At 41.9% G+C, this 19,620-nt stretch overlaps 1 protein-coding gene across 1 annotated transcript in view; it reads right to left on the bottom strand.

Moving 5' to 3' along the window:
- Nucleotides 1–283: 283 nt before the first annotated feature.
- LOC111223806 (microtubule-associated protein 4-like) overlaps nt 284–19,620 on the bottom strand; it is a 79,318-nt gene continuing 59,981 nt past the window's right edge. Inside the window, exons 6-15 of the mRNA XM_022748083.1 lie at nt 19,000–19,367; nt 17,991–18,179; nt 17,001–17,109; nt 14,095–14,154; nt 13,410–13,666; nt 9,144–9,200; nt 3,690–3,771; nt 3,485–3,594; nt 3,011–3,200; nt 284–1,942 (exon numbers count right to left, since the gene is read on the bottom strand). Of these exons, the coding sequence (XP_022603804.1) occupies nt 1,938–1,942; nt 3,011–3,200; nt 3,485–3,594; nt 3,690–3,771; nt 9,144–9,200; nt 13,410–13,666; nt 14,095–14,154; nt 17,001–17,109; nt 17,991–18,179; nt 19,000–19,367 (1,427 nt within the window). The 3' untranslated portion in view covers nt 284–1,937. The remainder of the gene's footprint in view (nt 1,943–3,010; nt 3,201–3,484; nt 3,595–3,689; nt 3,772–9,143; nt 9,201–13,409; nt 13,667–14,094; nt 14,155–17,000; nt 17,110–17,990; nt 18,180–18,999; nt 19,368–19,620) is intronic.

Genomic DNA, 19,620 nt, shown 5'->3' with positions numbered 1-19,620 from the left:
CTCACAACAGCCGTCTGAGCTTTCTTTTATCTTGTCTGAACTGTGCTGTTTACACCTCCCTGGCATTTTGTGTCAAGACTGTGCATCACTTCATTCAATAAAAAGTGATTGAAGAGGAAAAAAAAGCTCTACGAGCTAACAAGCTTGCTAACAGATAGCAAGCTTGTTAGCACATTTGCTAACTGGACAAAAGTCTAGACAAAAGTATGAGTGCTATCGACTCCGCTGTCGTAAGTATCTGCAGACCATACCTCTTCTGTAGAGCAGCTTATACTCTGAGAGGAGGGGTTTAAATAAAAATGGATTTAAAAAAATTGCTTTTGCCATTTTGGACTCCTCTGCTTTCTGATCCCTCAAATGTCAGCACTGTTTAGAGGCTTTCTACTGGCCAGTGGTGCAAATTTGAGGCTTCACCAAAGTTTCACTGAAGGTGAAAAATCTGCACCATTTCACTTCACCCCCGTGAGAGAAACCACTAATTGTGGTGATTCCATTGAAATTAAGTGATTTTTGCCATTAGATTTCACCATTTTTAAGTGGTGTTGAGCTCTGGCCTTTAAACAGCAGCTTGTGACATGATGGTTAACACTGTCTGCAAGAAGAAAAGTGCTACATACGATATTATATATTTTATATATTGCATTAATGCTTTCACATTACTTGACTAAAAGGTGCAGCAGCTCCGCAGTTTAACTGCAAGATTTAACACTCATCATACAGTGTTAAATACTCCTGTTCAGAATCACTCCCTCAGCCTGAATTTGTGTTCACTCCTCCAAGGTCAAACACTGTCATCTTAACTTTAAAAAATCTCAACTTCAATATCAAATACCTGTGATCAGCGCCAAATCCTTATAAGGCTACTTAGAGAAGCAAAAGAGATCCCCAATCACTCTACGCCTTCCTTGATGATTATCATGCACTAATCACAAACACATCTGCTTTATTATAGCCTTTAAAGTCACTGTCAATGAATGCATCTTTTTTTGAAACATACCATAGGAATTATCTGACGTCCCATCACTTTCTGCACTGACTTTGAAATCCGCCTTTAGATCTAGATCCAAATGTCTTCAGCTGTATCTACTCTACTCTGCATAAGCATTATTATAATAAATGTGAAGGAGACAAACTGGTGAAATGATACGATAAGAGAAGTAATAGGCGATAATATTTGAATGATCTATAGTGACACACTGTGCAGTGCTGGGGATACTGTAGATTTGGACATGATTGCTGGTTGGCTGGGAGGCTGGAATGTGTTGATCTAAAGCAGACTTGACAGTCTTTGCCCCGCTGCTGGCTGCCAAGCCCTCAGCTGGTTAGTGTGGTCTAGGGCTAAATGGGCACGGGCCGGGAATGGAGGTGGGGCAAAAAGTAGCATTAGCATAGGTTGAGGTTGAAAGATGTAAGTGGTTTTGAACTGTGAAAGCTGGACCAGAGTAAAGTTGTGAGTTGTGAGGGTGTTTGGGCCACAAGTACATGTGTTTAAACAGTGATTATTCTATGAAAAACCTGGCTATGCTCAATATAGTCAATACAGCATGGACTATGAGAGTGGGTTTATTGCGTTGGGGTTGTTAGATTTGGGGATGGTGTCCTCTAAATCAGTGCTTACAAGGGAATTTTATCAGCCATGAAGCTGGTGGAACCCCACACAGAGAAACACAGACAAACAGCAAGTGCTCTTCTCTGTTATAGGCAAGGCCAAAGGTCAACCCGAGGATGTCGAGAGGTCAAAGGTCAGGGTTGGTAGCAGGAAGCCGGCAAGCAGACCCGAGAGAAACACTGAGAGGCGATCGTTCAGTTTGGTGCAGCGGTGGGCGAGATGAAGGGCCGGAGGGAAGTGACTGCGCTGTGGTAGGTTGGTTGGTCTGTTGATTGGCAGGTCGGCGAGCGCCATGCATGTCCCACCAAAATCTACAGGTCACTGGGACTCAATCTGTGGATGGGGAAAAAACTGGATTAAGAAAAGAGAGGTGAAAAGAAAGACAGAAAGAAGGCGAGAAAAAGGAGAGAAAGAAAGACAGTTGGAAATTTCCAGACGGTTTCTAATGGCCTGTTACTCTCTGGCACAGGTTCATGTGAATTGAGACAAACTATACAACATTCCTGTTTTTTTTTTTTTTTTTAAATTGTATTAGCACTTCAGCGCATCCATCAATTAGGTCGAATCTGGCGACCGCATCAGGTGGCAGGAGTCTGTTGCCTCTCTGAACTCTGAGTCTGGAGGCCAGCTGCAGAGACAGAGATGGATCTATCCCATAAGACCGGCTAATCTTTACTCTCTAGGTCTCTTCATAATTTAATTTCGTGGCAAAGCGTCTGCTATTTTTACCACCGCACCCCCTCAGACATGTAGCAGAAATCAGGTGTACACATGCATGCATGCACGATATCTACTTATTTGTGTCAATTGTCCACTCACAGCTTAGCAACCGTAACTAACAACGACAGGCCTGTCCGGTGTTGCCAACTTAGCAAGTTAGCAAGTTATTTTGCTGGAATTGGTGATTTTTGAAGTGAGAGTTTGGGTTATTTGACGTGGGGCTGAGTGCACAGTATATTTTGAATATGTTCACCGCTTCATCTTACTGTCAAACAGCCCTTTGCTTTGGCACTTCATTTTCTCAACCTTTGAACTCCAGTATTCCTACGCACTGCGCACGCACTGTATTATGCCAAAGATTGCCAATTTGAATCTACTGCAGATAATACACTGACCAGAACTATCCCTTTAAGACCCCTTTAAAACAGTGCCTAGCAACAGATCTGGCGACTGTTGTGGGCAGACTTTAACGTCTCTTGAGAGAGAGCTGCTAATGTTTCTCTCATAGAGTTGTGGTTCTCTTTTTCAATGAGTGGTGGAGAGCAGCAGCACGTTCAGTCGACCAATCAGCAGCCAAACGGAAATCTAACTAGGTAAAGGGGGCGGGGCTTAGCAAATGTTCAGCTGGCTACAATAACAGTGTGTGTGTGTATGTGTGTGTGTGTATGTATTAACACCCACTTGTCTCAGTGATGCGCTTGTCTATGCTAAGGGGCTCCCTCAGTCCATCTCCCCCAAAGGGAGTGGGTGTGGACTCCTTCACCCCATTCTCCTTAGCAACAGCTCCTGGTGCTGTTGCCTTAGCAACACCTGCTGGTCCTGTTGGAGCGCCACTTGGGGGTGAAGATGTCTTCTCCTCTGCTTTCTCATCCTGTTGCCAAATATAGACACACGCACGCACACACATACACACACACGCACGCACGCACGCACGCACACACGCGCGCACACGCGCACACACACACACACACACACACACACACACACACACACACACACACACACACAAAGGACACCATGTTTTCTAAAGTGTACTACTCTCATGCCACCACACCATCTAGTGGTGTTGGTGGGTAACAGCACAATGAGTCAGCAGGACCAGAGACGTTAACTGTCTATGAGCTGCTGATATTAATGACTGTGTTTAAGTTCGACCTTGTGTCCGTTGGTCTGTGTGCTGCCCGGCCCCACATTGTCCATGGATCCAATCTTAGACTTCGCCTTGATATTAAGCTTATGGGACTCGATCTTCACATCACCACCACCTGGGGTAAAAAAAAAAAAGAGAGAATAGAAAAGAATAGAATAGAGTTTGAAGGGAGGGAAATAGAGGGGAAAAGAGGAGTTCTTGAAGTCCAACCTGGCTTGTGTTTGATGTTGTCCTTGGAGCCGCACTTGGAGGTCACCTTGCTCACATCCACCTTCTTGCTCAGGATCTGCACCTGTGGAAAAGGAGAGATCAAAATGTAGCCTCTTTATTTTTTAACTCATATCGACGTCACATTCAGTACAATGAAACTACTGTTCTCCTTCAATGTCCACGTAATCCACCTGAGAAAATCACAGTCATCCATCATTATGCACCTGGTGCACTTACAGAGAGGACGACATTCTGTACAGTAAAATGTGGGAGAATGACATACAACAAACAAACCTACCATACCTACCATGCTTGATTCCCTACTTTGACCTGTTCTGTTCTCAGTGAAGGTGACTTTTTTTTTTTGTTTTGTTAGGCCTGTAAATGATGCAGCATTTATGCAGATACATCGGGACGGGCTGTAAGTGGAGGATGGGAGCGGGGCAGCTGTTAGACCGTTGTCATGAGAGCGTGTGCTCAGGATCACAGGGAGTAATCCTGAGTAGTCTGACAGCTGCTGGCACTAATGGATTTTAAAACCTTCCTTCCTGACCGTCCTCACAGTGCGTGATAAGGTCAACCTGATTTATATATTTGACAACAGACAGGAGAACTAACGGGAGGACCTCAAAGACCCTCAGTGCTATTAAAATGTTATTCACAAACAAACCATCATTAAGTCTGATTGCATGACTGATATTAGACACACTGATATTAGAGGTTAAAATATTAATGACCCGCTTTTATTACATAAACATAAATATTTGATGATGATGTTTCAGACTGAAGTAACACCAAAAACAACTTAAAGAAACAAAGAAATTTTGAATATTGGTTCAATTTTATAATGTGTTCATCTGATTACATTCTGTAACTGTACTATAGAAATACCTTGTATTTGCATTGTATTTTTATGTGGAATATGCCGTACAAAATATGGATGCTCCACATACAGTATGGAGCAAATATATGAAGTTATTTGTGTGCATGTTAATCCACTTCCAATCTTTCACATTCTTTGGGACCAATAATAGGAAATGTGAAGTTTGGTATTGCAGCATGATCAAACATAATCGCATGATCATTTTCCATTTATTTACACATAGACACCGTCAATTTTTCGCTCCTCGGAGGAAAAACCTTTTGCATTTTGTTTAATTAACAACAGACAGCAAAGTGGTTATTGTGAGAGCAGCCCAGAGATGGAGCATGATAGTGCAGCAAGTGTTCAGAGCAGATGGGAACAACATCTGGAAGGGTAGGTAGAAGAAAGACCTGTGGTAAGTTCACTTAAAGTAAAATAAATCCATAATGCAAACAGTGGGAGCCATTCATGTGCTTGTTACTGAAAACAATATGTGATGAAAAGCCTTTCTAAATTGTTATAGTTGAACTCCAGTCGGCCTCTTGCTCTGACAGATAACACTCAAATTAGATTTCCTTGTGTGCAGGCGTCCAGGTAAGTATAGCACCAGATTTATGGATGCAGTACTCTGACTTTAAATCAGACTGATTTGATTTCTTATCAATAAATATCAGATCTTTTCATGATTGTTTGAAGAATGCCTTTTACAACAGTCAAATAAAAGTCACATCCATGTGACGAAGGCATCAGATCTTTGTTTCTGCGTAAATCCAGCCAAATGTGGTGTCAGTGATAACATTTGCATCCAGTCATGGTGAATCAAATTTACACATCAAGGAGGCAAATTCCTCTTTTATCCATTTGTGACCAGTCTGATTTCTCTGTGGTTACGTACATGGGGTTAAAAAAAAGGAAGAGATTTATTTCACAGGTTTGAGCAAGACGGTCCAAATGAGGCTACATTTGCATAAACTGTGATAAGCATCCGCCCTAACCAGAGTCTGCTTCCAGCTCCAGCAGTACTTACATTGCCACCTCCAGGGACATGTTTGATATTGTCCTTGGAGCCACAGCGAGACGTGACATGGCTGAAGTCCAACTTTTTGTGCACTATCTGAACCTAAAGACAGGCAGGCAGACACACAGATGAGCGAGAAAGAAAGAAAGAAAGAAAACGAAAGAAAGAAAGAAAGAAAGGTGTGACAGACACGAGCAGCAGAAAAGAGCAGATCAGCTGGCAGCTCAAGTTAACAGGAAACAGTAGCTTTGTGCTGTCAGTATGGAAGGAATTCTGTCATTCAAATCAAATGATTCTTCCTACACATGAGTTCAGTGATTGGATTATGTCATAATTTAATCAGTGCATGAATAATAACAAAATAAATAAATAAAAGTGGTTCCAAAATGAGGGTGCAGCTAGTGGGACAGATTCTTAAAGGAAACGTTTGTGAATTGTTACAGAAATCAATGTTGATTTACCAAAAGAAGAGGAAGGATACTGACTAAATAACAACAGAGCGCTTCCATAAACGGAATTAACTGAAACTAAACAAGCGCAGGACAAACACTAAAAGATGAGACAGAGAACATGCAACAGAATTTAACGCCGGACAGTCTGATTTTGTCTTAACACATGCTGCTGTAAGCACAGAAGCTGCTGCAAGCAACTAATACAGACCAACTTTAAAGGTCTCATATTTCACTCTTCTTTTAATTTAGTTTGTGGTTTTAAGAACCAAAAACAATCTAAATGTAGTTTTACATCTCCTCTCTCAGGCTTCTCTCTGGAGCTCTAGTAACAACAGGTTGGTGAGCCAATCAGAAGAGAGGAAGCTCTGAGCCTCTCTTCTGATTGGCTGACTGTTTTCTGAGTGACTTAATAAAAATATAGCAGATTTCAGGTAAAACACTCAGAGAAACCAAATCCTGCAAAGTTGGATGGTGGGTCCAGGTGGGCGGGGCTTGGGGCGTGGCTGAGGGCAGTGACTACTTTGTTGTGACATCACAAAGTTACAAAAGCCAGCTACAGCTGGTTTTAAGGCTCAGTTTCTGAATACAGGCTGTGTGCATTTCTCTGTGGACTGAGTGCTTTGATACTTTCACAGTATTAATATAGAACCTAGACCTGCTTTATAATCAAACAACACACAGACATCTAGCTTTATATGATATGGGACCTTTAAGGTAGTTCAGGTTCACTTTCAACAGCCTGCAGCCACTCCCACAGTTGTAAGAACAATGACTAAAACACAAAAGCACAGTAGCTGTTGCATGATTGAGTTGGCCAGGATGTCTGTATCTCATTAAAGCAAAACTGTCTGCTTCAGTTTTGGAGAGATATTGGTCAAAGAAATAATCTGTGAATTGAAAACCATTCTTTTGTTATCTTTGGTATAGATAATCAGGGGAGTAAACCCCCAACCTTCACCCAGCCCGCCGATTCGACTGCCTCTGTGGTTGTTTGTGTAAAAAGCTCTGCAGCAGACGACACCTTCCTGCATTATCTCTGTTTCTGTCTTAGTCTCCTTCTCCAGGATGAAAACGGCATGATGACGCAGGTAGCACCAGCAAAGGATGACTCACTAAACAGTTAGCGCTAATACGCTTAATGCGTGAGCACATGCACACGCACGCACACACGCACACACACACACGCGCACACGCGCACACACACACACACACACACACACACACACACACACACACACACACACACACAAACATACACACAAACACTCAGCAGTAGCCTGTAAACAGGCTCCTCTCTCTGTTTTCTCTTTCTAACAGCCCATTGTAAACATCCTAATTAATTTCAATAGTCCTAAAGTAGCTGCAAGGCTGCGGTTTATCAGGCCACTTCAGGTTCCATAAAGACTAGTTTGAATCCTGGCAACTAAAGGGGACACTGCACATGTTTCCTCATGTTACAACAAGAAAAGGAAAATAACTCAGTGAAACCTGCAGACGGTGAAACTGAAGGACAGAAATAAACGACTGCATTTCATGTAGTCTGAAAGTTTTCAACTACAAATTCACACACACATTTTCACTGGTAAGTTCCTTCTATGTGCTTGTCCATGCAACCACTGATGTGTATCTACTACAGTAATGTCATCAGGCGCAGGGGATACATCTACAACTAGCACACAGGAAGTAAACAAATCCAGGAACAGCTACTTGGTTACGTGTAGCATGTATTATTTGTTTCTATCATGTACTTGCTAGTTCTTCTTGTGTTTGCCATGTGGCAGCTTCATTTGTTATCGGTGTAGTGAATAATTGTAAAGGTTTGCAGTGGAGCACATAGACAGGTATGATTTGTCTGTTACAGAGTGACATCACTGGAAATATTCTTTAGTTGCACTAAAATCAATGTTCAGTGATAGAACATAGGAACACATGGCTGCCACATCAATTAATTTAATTTTGTTCAATGATTAAATCTAAGAAAACAGGGTCATCAGTCCCCACTGCGGTGTCCTTTGGAGAGTTTGGATGGATATAGAAGTGTAGTCGACGACGATGGCGAGATTTGGTTGAATGTGTTGAACAGTGTATGAAGCTCAGTGCATGTAAATGTTGAGGTGTTATGGAAATGAAAATATAAATTAGAAGAAACCGTGGAGTTCAGATGGACTATTATGATATGAGACCTATGAATCTGTCACACAACATACAAAAGGCATTTTGCAAGTATAGAAGCAGAGGTCGAGCTAAGCTGTAAAAACACATCAGAGGAGATTTAGTTTTTTACTTCTATGAACAATATTTCTGTATTTATCTGTATTTTTCCCCCTTTTTATCCCAGGCTGAGAGAACGTCTTTGCGACCGCATGACGCTGCTGCTATAGTGTTTTCTGTTGGGTTGTTTTAACATTCATCTTTGTACTGACTGGAGCAGCTTGTACAGCAGCTTTAAATGGACACGTTAAATTTAAATTCATTTAAAAAGATGATCAAGACTTTGTGCCTGATCTCTTCCTTCATTAAATGAATGAAAGGAGCTAACCAATAGCTAATGGTAGCTAATGGTAGCCAACGTTTTCTAGACGTTGCTGTTTAACTGACATTACTAGTTTAGCTCAGCTATTTTAATTTTTTGAAATACAAAGAGTTCAAGATATTAATGTCGACAGTTTCACAGACATCTGTTTTATAAAGTCTGTCAACAGGGAAATACTCGGACACACCATATCTGACTGTCGTATCCATGAGTACGGCCCCTTATGGCTAGCTCTCAGTTAGGTCAACGAGCGATGATTAATTAAAACAACTAACTCTGGCTAATGTTCACCAACGGTTAAATTCAATTATACCCACAAGAAGGTTATTTATTTATTTATTTCATTTAAAATATTAGGTCATCATAAAAAAAATCTCCCTTTCATTCTGCTTTGAAGAAAACAGTTTGATAATAATATTCATGATGAAAAGTAGTCAGCTGTATATATTTTCAGGTAGTGTTAACAGGGCACAGCAGAGGGTGTGGTGTGTCCTGGGTGGATGTAGAATGGGCTGTGTGGGTGGTTACTGCAGAGAGAAGGTGGGAGTGTGTGAGGTGTGAGGGTGTAGATGGTAGGGGGACTCACTCTGGCCTTGGCCGCAGGGGCACAGGGGTCTGATGTCTTGGTCGGGGTGGAGGAGACCTGGGGAGACAACCACCCCCTGGTCAATAGAACCTCCAACAAACCACATGCCACAACACAGCGGGGTGGAAGAGCAGGTGGAGCGGTGGGAATGAGGTGCCGACCAGGTGGAGCGAGGGCGGGGGGAAGGGCTGGACCGATCAGACGGGTCTATGGGCTACTACAGCTAATCATAAGGGAAGCATAGTATATGACTGCATGGAAAATAACTGCGTGGATCAAAAAGAAGCAAAGTGAACCAAGCTTTAGCCCAATGTGTGGGTGTATGAATAATTTTAAATAATCGACAGCAGTCGCACTAATTACATTTAATAGTTAACAATGTGTCAGTCAAATGGGGGAGGGGGAAGTGGATTAAACATACGTGTACACATGTCAGATACACTGCATGAGATGGATAATAACAGCCATTTAATTGGCAGTAAAATGGAGCAGATGTGAGACAATTTCGTCCTGTGTTCGTGACAAGAACCAAACAAATGTCAGCACAAAAAGAGTGTCAGCATAAATACACAACCAGGAAAAAACACATCAAATGTCACATTACTGTTGTTCAGACACACAACCACCAGTCCAATCCCTAAAACACTGAGGATGGAAAGGTTGTTAGATCAATAAGCTGCTGTTGAATGGAAAATATTAAAATACATAACAGACAAGTCAATATTAGTATCACTGGCGTCTGAATGAGTCAGTGCCTCTTGCGATGATGCACGGTGGCGATGTGTTTGTGTGCGTTTAGTGGCTTCACTCTGATAGACTGCTGGAAAGAGGACAAGCACGTCTCTGAAACGCGAAGTGAGGCGGCGCAGCAGGACCAGACCTGCAGCACATGAACCTGAGAGGCTGAATAGTGACCAAACATTTTGTTTTTGTCAGTGTGACGCCGACAACCAGACACTCTGCAACACTTCCCCCCGGTGACTGTTCTTTTGGAGAGAAAGCAGCAGCTCCTTCTCCACACTGATCTAACTTTAATTGGCCATGTAATCATGTCTAAGTGACACAGGTTGAGGAAGCGAGGAGTCGCTGTGAATATGAAAAAGAGTATTGGAAAAAAGGAGCGAGCATGCCGTTTCATTGGATAAATAAGGGGGAGATGATGTCTCCCAGCCAGTGACTGCGGTATGTTAGCCTGTGCTACCAGTGTGACCAGGTAGAAGGGCTTTAAGGGAAAGTAAAGGAGATGAAAGCGCACTTATTTTAGATCTGCACCTCCAACGAACCTTTACATCAACACAGAAAAGCAGAGATTGAAATGAAGCAGTTCCAGACTAACAGACAGAAATATGTAATGCTAAAGAAAACAAATTAAATTTGAAGATCTGAAGAGGCAACCGTGAAAACATGCAAACACATGGAAAGATAAAGGAAGGAATTAATTAAAAGGAATTAAAGAAAAAGATGAAAATAGTGGCTGAAAGAACAAATTAAGTGCCAGTTTCATGTCTGACTGCTATGTAGAAAATACAAGCCAAATATTAAGCTGCTTCTTCAAATGACCTCAACCTTGATCTGCTATGAAGTTACACATTTATGCATTGGTAATGATAATGCAGTAAACTCAGAGAGGACGACAGACAACACAGCAGAGATGGAAAGAGGATGAACCGGACAGACACATTAAATCACACGGCACAGCTGCAGGAGAAGAGGCGACGTTTGTGATTCAAAGCGTCAGCGCAAAAGACAGATGGCCACAAACACTGACGGCACAACTAGGCGTCTGAGCGATGAACACACTTTCATCACAACGGAAAAGGATAGCTGACATGCACAGAAACTGTTTTTCAATGCGGCTGCACCTTTTAGGATGGTGGGGGGGGGTACAGGGAAACAAATGGCAGCATTAGGCGTGGTCAACAATGATAATGCTGGATGTTGAACCGAATCAACAGACAAATGACAGAGTAAAAAGTGGACGGAATAAGGAAACCTAATGCATAAATAGAGACACGTATAGCTGCCCTCTCTTCAGTTAGGTGAGGTTATATAAGAAATCACTGTCCGCGGTGCTGAGCTCAGTCATATATGAGTTTTTATGGTGTCGGCATTTCATTTGTCAAATAAAGAGCAGAGGATGTGTGTTAACCGCTTGAATGTTGGCATGCTGGTATTATATTCCCTCTCCTACTCATCACTCATTACAAATGCTAATTTGAGCATTGTTGTTTACAGAGTATTAATCAAACAATCAATCAATCAGATCTAATTTGTATGGCACTTTTCATACAAATAATCTAACACAAAGTGCTTTACAGAAAATAAAAATAAAAATCCCACCCACCATCATCCCCCTCCACGCACAGAGCAATAAATGACTATGTTATAAATAAAAAAACAATAAAAGTAAAACAATAATGACAGGAACTGAGGAAATGCTATTGTGAATCTAATAAATCTGCAATGAGGAAACACCAAAGACGGGAAAACAAAGATGAAGAACAATGATGTATTGAAGTGGGTAAAACCGGAAATGAAAGGTGGGGAATTTAAAAGGAAAACAATCCACAAATTGGGAATAAAATAAAAGGACACATCAGGAAAACAGCCTAAAATGTGTGAATAAATGAATAAAATTAGAAGACTTCAGTCTTCTGTTCTTCTTCTTCTGTTACTATCAGTTAAGAACCATTTCCAAACTCAAGCCAATTCTGCATTTCCATTATATGGAAAAAAGCCATTCAACTAAGGACGTCCCCCAGCTCGTCCACAGGCGATCCAAGATGCAGCTTCACAGATGTTGACTGGTCCGAAAAAGTGAGAGCACCCCCCCCCCCAGTCCAAGCCTCCCTTCATTGGCTTCCTGTCCATTGTAGAATTCAATTTAAGACCTTGCTGATTGCTTTCAAGGCTCTAAATGGTCAGGCCCCATTTTATATCACAGACCTTATTCCCTGCAGTCAGCTCCCTCCATCGCTGCTTTTAAATCTAAGCTAAAGACACATTTTTATACGCTGGCCTGTTTGGCCCTTTAATCTTTTAATCTGTTGTCATGTCTATAATTCATTGGTATTTGTCCCTTGTTGTCATTGGTATGTTTCTGCCTGTGTTCTCTTTGTGTCCTGTTGTACAGCACTTTAGTCAGCTTGAGATGTGCTGCAGAAATGAGCAAAGTGCCTGTTTGTCATTAAATGTACATTTAAGTCAAGTCAAGTCAGAGATTGTGACGTTAACTCTGGCCCACGGTTCCACTTCTAAGCTGTGATTGGACCGTTAATTGTTTTTCATATTGGAATCAACAGTGCTTTGCGTTCAGTGTTGGTAGGCCTACGCTGCTCTCTGCTGGACATCACTGAAATACAATACACCTCTTCACTTAGATTTTTTCTTTATTATTATTTTTTTGGCCATTTATGCTTTTATTATATAGAACCAGTAGAGAGAGACAGGAAATACAAACGGTCCGTGCAGCCACGACTCAAACAGGGGACTCCATGTGGTACGGGACCTAACCATTCGGCTGTCAGGTCGCCTCCCACGTTGAGATTTGAATGTGATGTCGGAAATTTAAGTCAAAGTAAAAAACAATTTGTTAAGTTATTGAAGACAAGAAACTAAACTGTAGTTTTAACATGTGTTTTTTCATGCAACTGTGACACAGTAATTGCATTCATAAAATAGAAATACATACAACTATTTGTGCTCTTCACTTTTTTTCTTTGCTTTGTTTTAATGGAGGGATTTGAAACCTTCCACAGTGAGCCCACTCAGATGTGGTCGTCAGTTCAGGACCTCTTTCTGTCGCCCTTACCGCTCTCTGTCATCACTCATTTATATGTTATTATGCAGCAGCTGTTGTCATTAACCTGTGGTTGATTATTATGGTGATTATTTTGTCAGATGTCATTATCGTGAAGTAGATGATTGATGAACTTCTCAGTGCAGAAGAACAAGAATCAAAAACTGCCTGTAATCCCTTTTTTCTTAGCAAACTAAAGAGCCGATAGTCCTTAAAGAAATTGTTATTTCTGTTAAACAGTGTTAACGTTTTAACATTTATTCTGACAGTCTGGTCCAAGTGTAGAGGAAGTACACCGAGTAACACATGTAATGATGACGTACAGCACATAGCAAGTATTTGAATTGCAAACTAACTGGTGCCAAATCATTGCTGATACAATGCTGCAACAATTGAGGAATATTAGCAGGTACGTGGCCGTTCTGCACGAATCACAGAGCTCCCTTGTATTGTCTGGTTTGTCCTACCTTTCCTCCGCCAGGCTGGTACTTGATGTTGTCGATGGATCCGATCTTGGAGCGGACGTTCTTCAGGTCCGGTGTTGGGGCGTTGATAGGCCGGGGGGTTCGATGAGCACGGGGCACTGCCGGCTTCTTCTCCATCGGGGTCTGCTTGGGCACGGGGGGTTTGGTGATGACCCGGCGGCGGTGGCTGGTGCTGGTGTCACCGTTAGTGGAGGCAGCCGGAGTGCCAGGAGTGGTGGTGGAGGCCGGGCGAGGACGAGCTGCAGAGAAAGGAAGCCGAACTTGTCACAATAACTTCTAATTCTCTTGGAAAGTGATTATTAGCAAAGATGAGATGTCTCGGTTCAAAGGGGTAAAAAGTGACCGTACAATTGCATCATCAACAAGCCACATATTATATCTAGTAAAGAGGAAAGAAGGGGACTGTGTGATCTTCGTACTCATCACTGAGGTAAACTTATTGCTCAGTACATCATGTCTAAATATAATGTGCTTCTACTGTGTAATGGGGCAGTAAAAAATTACAGCATATTTATTGTCCCCTTGGAGGTGCCTTAAGCAGCTTTTACAACCTTGTCCATAACTTTTATTTCATTTTGGTGACATTTGTAGGATCCCATGAGAACAATCCTGAGATAATGATAATACTTCTCTTAAATGTCAGCACAAATGTGTCTTTGTTTGTTACCTGCAGTCTTGGGTTTCTTGGCCTCTCCCGTCTTGCTCTCAGCCTTGTCGTTCTTGATAGCTGTGTGGTACAGACAGCACACAAGCTCAACAACGCTAATATGAAACACCGGTAGCCTTTACCAAATACTTTATCACTTCTGTTGTTTAACTAAGAATCAGCACGCAGGTAGTTCTGGACAAATACCGGCTGTAGAATCTGTGTTGCAGACTGAGAAACAGTGCTAGCATGCTTTGTTGCCATATGTTCAGATTATAAACAAAGCGGTTGATGAGTTGTATTCTATTTAAAATAAAACTGTGTAAAGCCAGATTTTCTTTTTTTAGATCAAATTTACAGTGTGCAGCATCTGTTTCACTGCTCTGGCTTTGCTTTTGTAAACGTTGCTCATAATTTGACAGAGCATGTTAAAATCAACGAATTTAAAAACAATGTATACGTGTTTTTTAAAAATCACAATGCTCCTTGTCCTCTCACCTGGGAACAGACAGACAAAGCAATAACTGTAGTTACATTTCATGGGCAAACAGTGTTGTTAGCATATAGGCTACGGGTATGTTTACTTGCTGTTTGATGCATGTAATTAGCTCTCTCTCTCTCTCTCTCTCTCTGCAAACTGACACTAGCATTGCACTTTTCCCCCAGTCAATCTTTATTTGCTCACTTGCAAACTAAGCTTCTAAAGTAGATTTTAGCATGAAAGCTAATGGTTGCTGTTCAGTCTGTGGCTCTTGTGTAACATAATGCTGCCTGACCCTGTGTGACTGTCTGCTCTGCCTGTGACAGAACGCTGACATTACTGCTTAATAAAATATAGACGGGCACAGAACAGTATTTTGGTAAATGCATGCAAAACTAAAGGGGCACAATTATGAAAAGAAAAACAGAAAACACAAATACTTCCCTTTCGATTTCACAGGACAAGTGATTTAAAAAAGCATGTATGTATGTATGTATACTGCAGCAGACAAAAAAAAAATCTAATTTATTTTCAGATGGACTTTAAAGCTCCACTGATCAGTAATTTTTATATGAACAATAAGTCAAGTTTTTGTGGCTTTTTAGCCTCTTTTATTTCCTGGTTTTGGTTTTACAGCACATTAACTGTTTCTGACTGATCTCATCGACCCTGTTCCCAGCAGCTGTAGTTAGCTGTTTGTAGCAAAAAGCTAAGGACAAGGCTCCAGATGAATGCTATCATCTGTGTCTGCTGGATGTGATAATATAATTGTTTGCTAATAACTTGTTAGTTATGGCAACTTTATAATAACACAATAATAATATTATAGATTTATACTTTTCTAAACCCACTTTACACAGTGCGTTACACAAAGCAGCAGAGTAAAACATGCAGGTCATATAAGGCAACAGAGTCAAAACAAGCAAATCACAAATACAATTAAAGTGTCTTAGTATTATGGTGCAAATAAACCAAAGGCAGCATCACCAGCATGATCAATAAAACCATAAAAACAAAGAAGTGAGTCATCTGGAAAATAAAATACAAGACCAAGTCTAAGCCTAGTATATGTCTGGACCGCCTCTGGTCAAATCCTGATTTTATAACTGTGACGTCGTTTTGACAAAATCACCAAACACATAATTAAAGTCAGAGACTGAGCTGTGATTTCAGCTGTTTTTTTACTGTAACATGATCACGCAGCGAGAGAGTTAGAAGAGATAGACTGGCTTTATTTTTCACAGCCTCCGTCTGGGATCCACAATACTATAGTCTTTATTTACTTCAACTCCAGAAAGTCACAGACTTTTATTAGAGGCAGGTCTTTATGTCTGACTCTCTCTGTTTGATATGTAGAGTCGGTCATAGTCGTTAGTACGAAGCCCCGTTACTGAAGACTTCTCTCTCTCCTGCTCCCTCTGCTCTGTGTGTCTTATGTTTAGTCATTCCTCTTCCTCCTTTAGTAATAATGATACATGGAATGAAAGTAGTTTATTTGCTGTAATGGAGGCGAGGCTCAGTGTATTGGAAGTGCTCCTCCTCCTCCTCCCTGCTGTTCCCGAGCAGCTGGGAAACCAGAGCAGTCCAGCCAAAAAAATCATAAAATAATGTGATTATATGTTATGGCTGTGGGATTATCAGCTTGTTATTGTCCAGTTATTGTGCCCACATGTGCCTCAGCTGTGAATCAGCGTTTCATCATATAATTTTTCAAATAAAAGTTGTAGAAAGGATTTGCTACGTGTTCCCGATCGCTCGGCTATATTCTTGATTCTTGGGCTTCCGGTGAGGTGAAGAATGTGTCACTTGCCGTCTGAGCAACATTGAGTCACTTCACTGTTTACGGAGGTGTGACAGGATGTCCATCATGTTGATGAAGTGGTGTTCGTAATGCTGCCATCATGTGGCGAGTTCATCATGAAATCGGACTGAACAGCCGTCGGGGCAACAGTCGCAAAAATAACAGAGTTCACTCGTGCTAAACTAAAATGAAATATGCACCTTGCGGTAGATAAAACGCTTCACTGTGAACTGGGTGAATGAATCATATTCTCTGAGGGTGCTGAGCTGAATGTACAAAAAGCAGAATATCTGTTTGACTGTTTGAACAGGGCTCAGACTGAGTCACAGCTCCGTCACTTAGAGAGGTGAGATCCTGTTGCTGATGTGATAAAAATACCAGTCTGGTGCCTTCGAAAGTCAGCACTCCAATCCAATAAAGTATAACATATGGCAGCGATTCAGTCAGTTAGCCTGTTGCCTGGAGCGGCGCCAGGCAACACTGTGACTCATTGTTCCAGCCGCTGTAGAGAGTTCAGGTCCTGTTGTTGATGTCACGGCGCACTGGCGGCAACTATGATCCAGCCAAAGCAGAGCGGAAATACCAGCTGTATCACTGTGTGTGTGTGTGTGTGTGTGTGTGTGTGTTGTGTATGTGAACACGTACCTGCAGTTTTGCTTGCAGCAGTTGCAGAGGAGCCGTTCTTACTGGCAGCTGGACGTGGTGTGGGCGTGGCCTTTGGAACCGATGGGCGTTTCTCACCATTTTCTGGAGTCTGGAAATCAGACGAGAGTAGAGATAAGCTGTGGGTGACAGTCTATAAGACTATTTATGTTAATGTCTGTATGTACTGTAGGTTTGTTACTGCTGTGCAAAGACTGCGTTATCAAACACCGTTCATGCGACCATGATATAAACAGAGACTGGAAACAAAGACGGTGAAGACGGAGGTCTGAAGTGTCGCCTGATTTCATCCTGTTAGACCTTTGTGTTAAATTGTGTCATGATAAGTGTATTAACTCATGAGTTATGGCCAAAAATGTGTTTTGTGAGGTCACGGTGACCTTGACCTTTGACCTTCAACTACCAAAATCTAGTCGGCTCATCCTTGAGTCTAAGTGAGCGTGTGTGTCAGATTTGAAGAGGACAGAGAGAAGGGACAGAGACGGAAATGGGACAGACAGACAGATGTCTTCAAAAAAACAAGAGCGGGAGAAGGAATGATGATTTTGATGTTGTCAGACTGAAAAAACAAACAAACCGGACCATGAAGAGCTTTTAAAACCAAACAAGGCAAGTGCTTCATGTAAAAATACATTTATCTTAAGTGTTTCCTAATTAAAAGGTTTGTTTATCTGCAAATTTAATTATCATACACTACACTGCTACATTTATATATTAATGACATGTTTACATTTTTATATATTATTATAAGTGTGGTGTGATATGTTCATAGAGGCAAAACTATTGTTCAATAACAAAATAAACATTAAATTCAGCTTCAGACAAATTAACAAATATTAGATTCAGGTCAGTGATTATCTCAGCAGCAGACATGAACTTAATATACACACACATATATACACATATATACTGTATATATTATACTATACTATGTTATGTTATGGTATATTATATTTTATGGATTTTACTCACCTTGGTGGAGCCAGCAGGTGTTGGTGGTCGCTTGGCAGCGGTGGGTGTGGTCTCCTTCGGTATAGGGCTTTTTTTATTGGTCGAGGCTGTAGAGGGGGAGGGCTGTTTGGCCGAGGTGGCCTCACCATTGGTGGAGAGAGATGACGGGCGTGGTTTGGTGGAGGTTGGTTTGTCTGGACCAAGGTCAGCCTGGTGATTATGGCGTTAAAAGATAATAACAGTAAAAGAAAGTGAAGAGAAAGAAAAAGCAGAGACGAAATCATTGAATTGAATCAACAATCTAAAGATCTCATGAGCTGGTAATTATTAATTGATAAGCTTAAGATGTAATTAATATGAGCAGCAGTTTAAAAGTATAGGTGATGGGGAAATCTGGCCTCAGATATTGGGACGCATTCACACAGAAAACACACAACACAAATGGACAGAGACTCGGTGATGGACTTGTGAGACTGATGTCCTGCGACAGTTTTAAGGTGATTGGTGACTAGAAGCATTAATTCCAATCTACCGATCACGTATTTTTCATGGCTGATCAATCGGGGCATCCCTATCAGGAGTTAGTCCCCATGTATGGATGTAAAAACAAAACATACACATATTTATGGTGTTGAGATCTACGACTTTCTACAGTTTAGTGCAGATAATAACTGGATCTGACAGACGTGTAGGATTGCTTGGCCTCGGCTGAAGTGCGCACCGATGTATTTGTACCTTTGACCTCTGCCTCCTGACTGTCGTAGGCTCACGGCTCTCCTGTGAAGTGTTCACACTGCGACAGGAGGAGGTTGAATAAAAGTGGACGGTGCGACACAGCGTCTGAGTTACACACCGGCAGAGTTCAGCACTGTGACCTTTGGGTGACGGGACTGTTTCTGTAACCACCGGACACCCTGCCACCGCCAGAGTGTGTCCAGCGGTAATGCAGCAAATGTGTTTGGACAGCAGTGCGTTTGAGTATTCTGTGTGTGTGTGTGTGTGTGTGTGTGTGTGTGTGTGTGAGACCCACCTTGCTCTTGCTGTCAGGGCTTGGCAGGGTCTTGCTGCCGTTGCCGTTTCCATTGCCGTTGCCTTTCCCTCCCTTCTCCTCTTTCTTCTCAGCCAGTTTCTTCTCCTCCTCCTTCTTCTCGTCTTTGTCGGTCTTCTCCGGCTTGTCCACCTTCTCCGCCTTCTCGTTGGCCTTGTTGTTTTTCTCCGCGTTCATCTTCTCCATCTTGTCCTCGTCTTTGAGGATCTTCTCGGACTTCTGGTTCTTGTCCGACCCGTTGTCTTTCTTCTGCTGCTCCTCTTTCTCTTTCTTGTCAAAGGTGTCGATCTTCTCCGTCTTACCGGACAGGGTCTCTGTCTTCTCCTGCTTCTCCTTGTTGTCAGATTTCACTGTGAGAGAAATAAACGTCTTTGTCACTTTCAGCCTATTTTACCGAAACAATTACGACTAAACGTGGATACAGGAGATCAGAAGGAACTTGAACTTCATGTCTCCAAAGGTGAAACTGTTCACAAGTACAACTGTCGGAGGATTTTTGGATGGCACTGCAGTTAGGCTAGTCGACGTCATCGGACGCTACAACACAAACCCCGGAGTTTCAAACTAAAACGGGGTCAGTGGTGAATGCAAAACAGTTTAAAC

Source organism: Seriola dumerili, unplaced genomic scaffold (genome assembly GCF_002260705.1).
Source record: "Seriola dumerili isolate Sdu_G_001 unplaced genomic scaffold, Sdu_1.0 BDQW01000116.1, whole genome shotgun sequence".
In the NCBI taxonomy this organism is placed as follows: Eukaryota; Metazoa; Chordata; class Actinopteri; order Carangiformes; family Carangidae; genus Seriola; species Seriola dumerili.
This window is presented reverse-complemented; position numbering and strand designations above follow the sequence as displayed.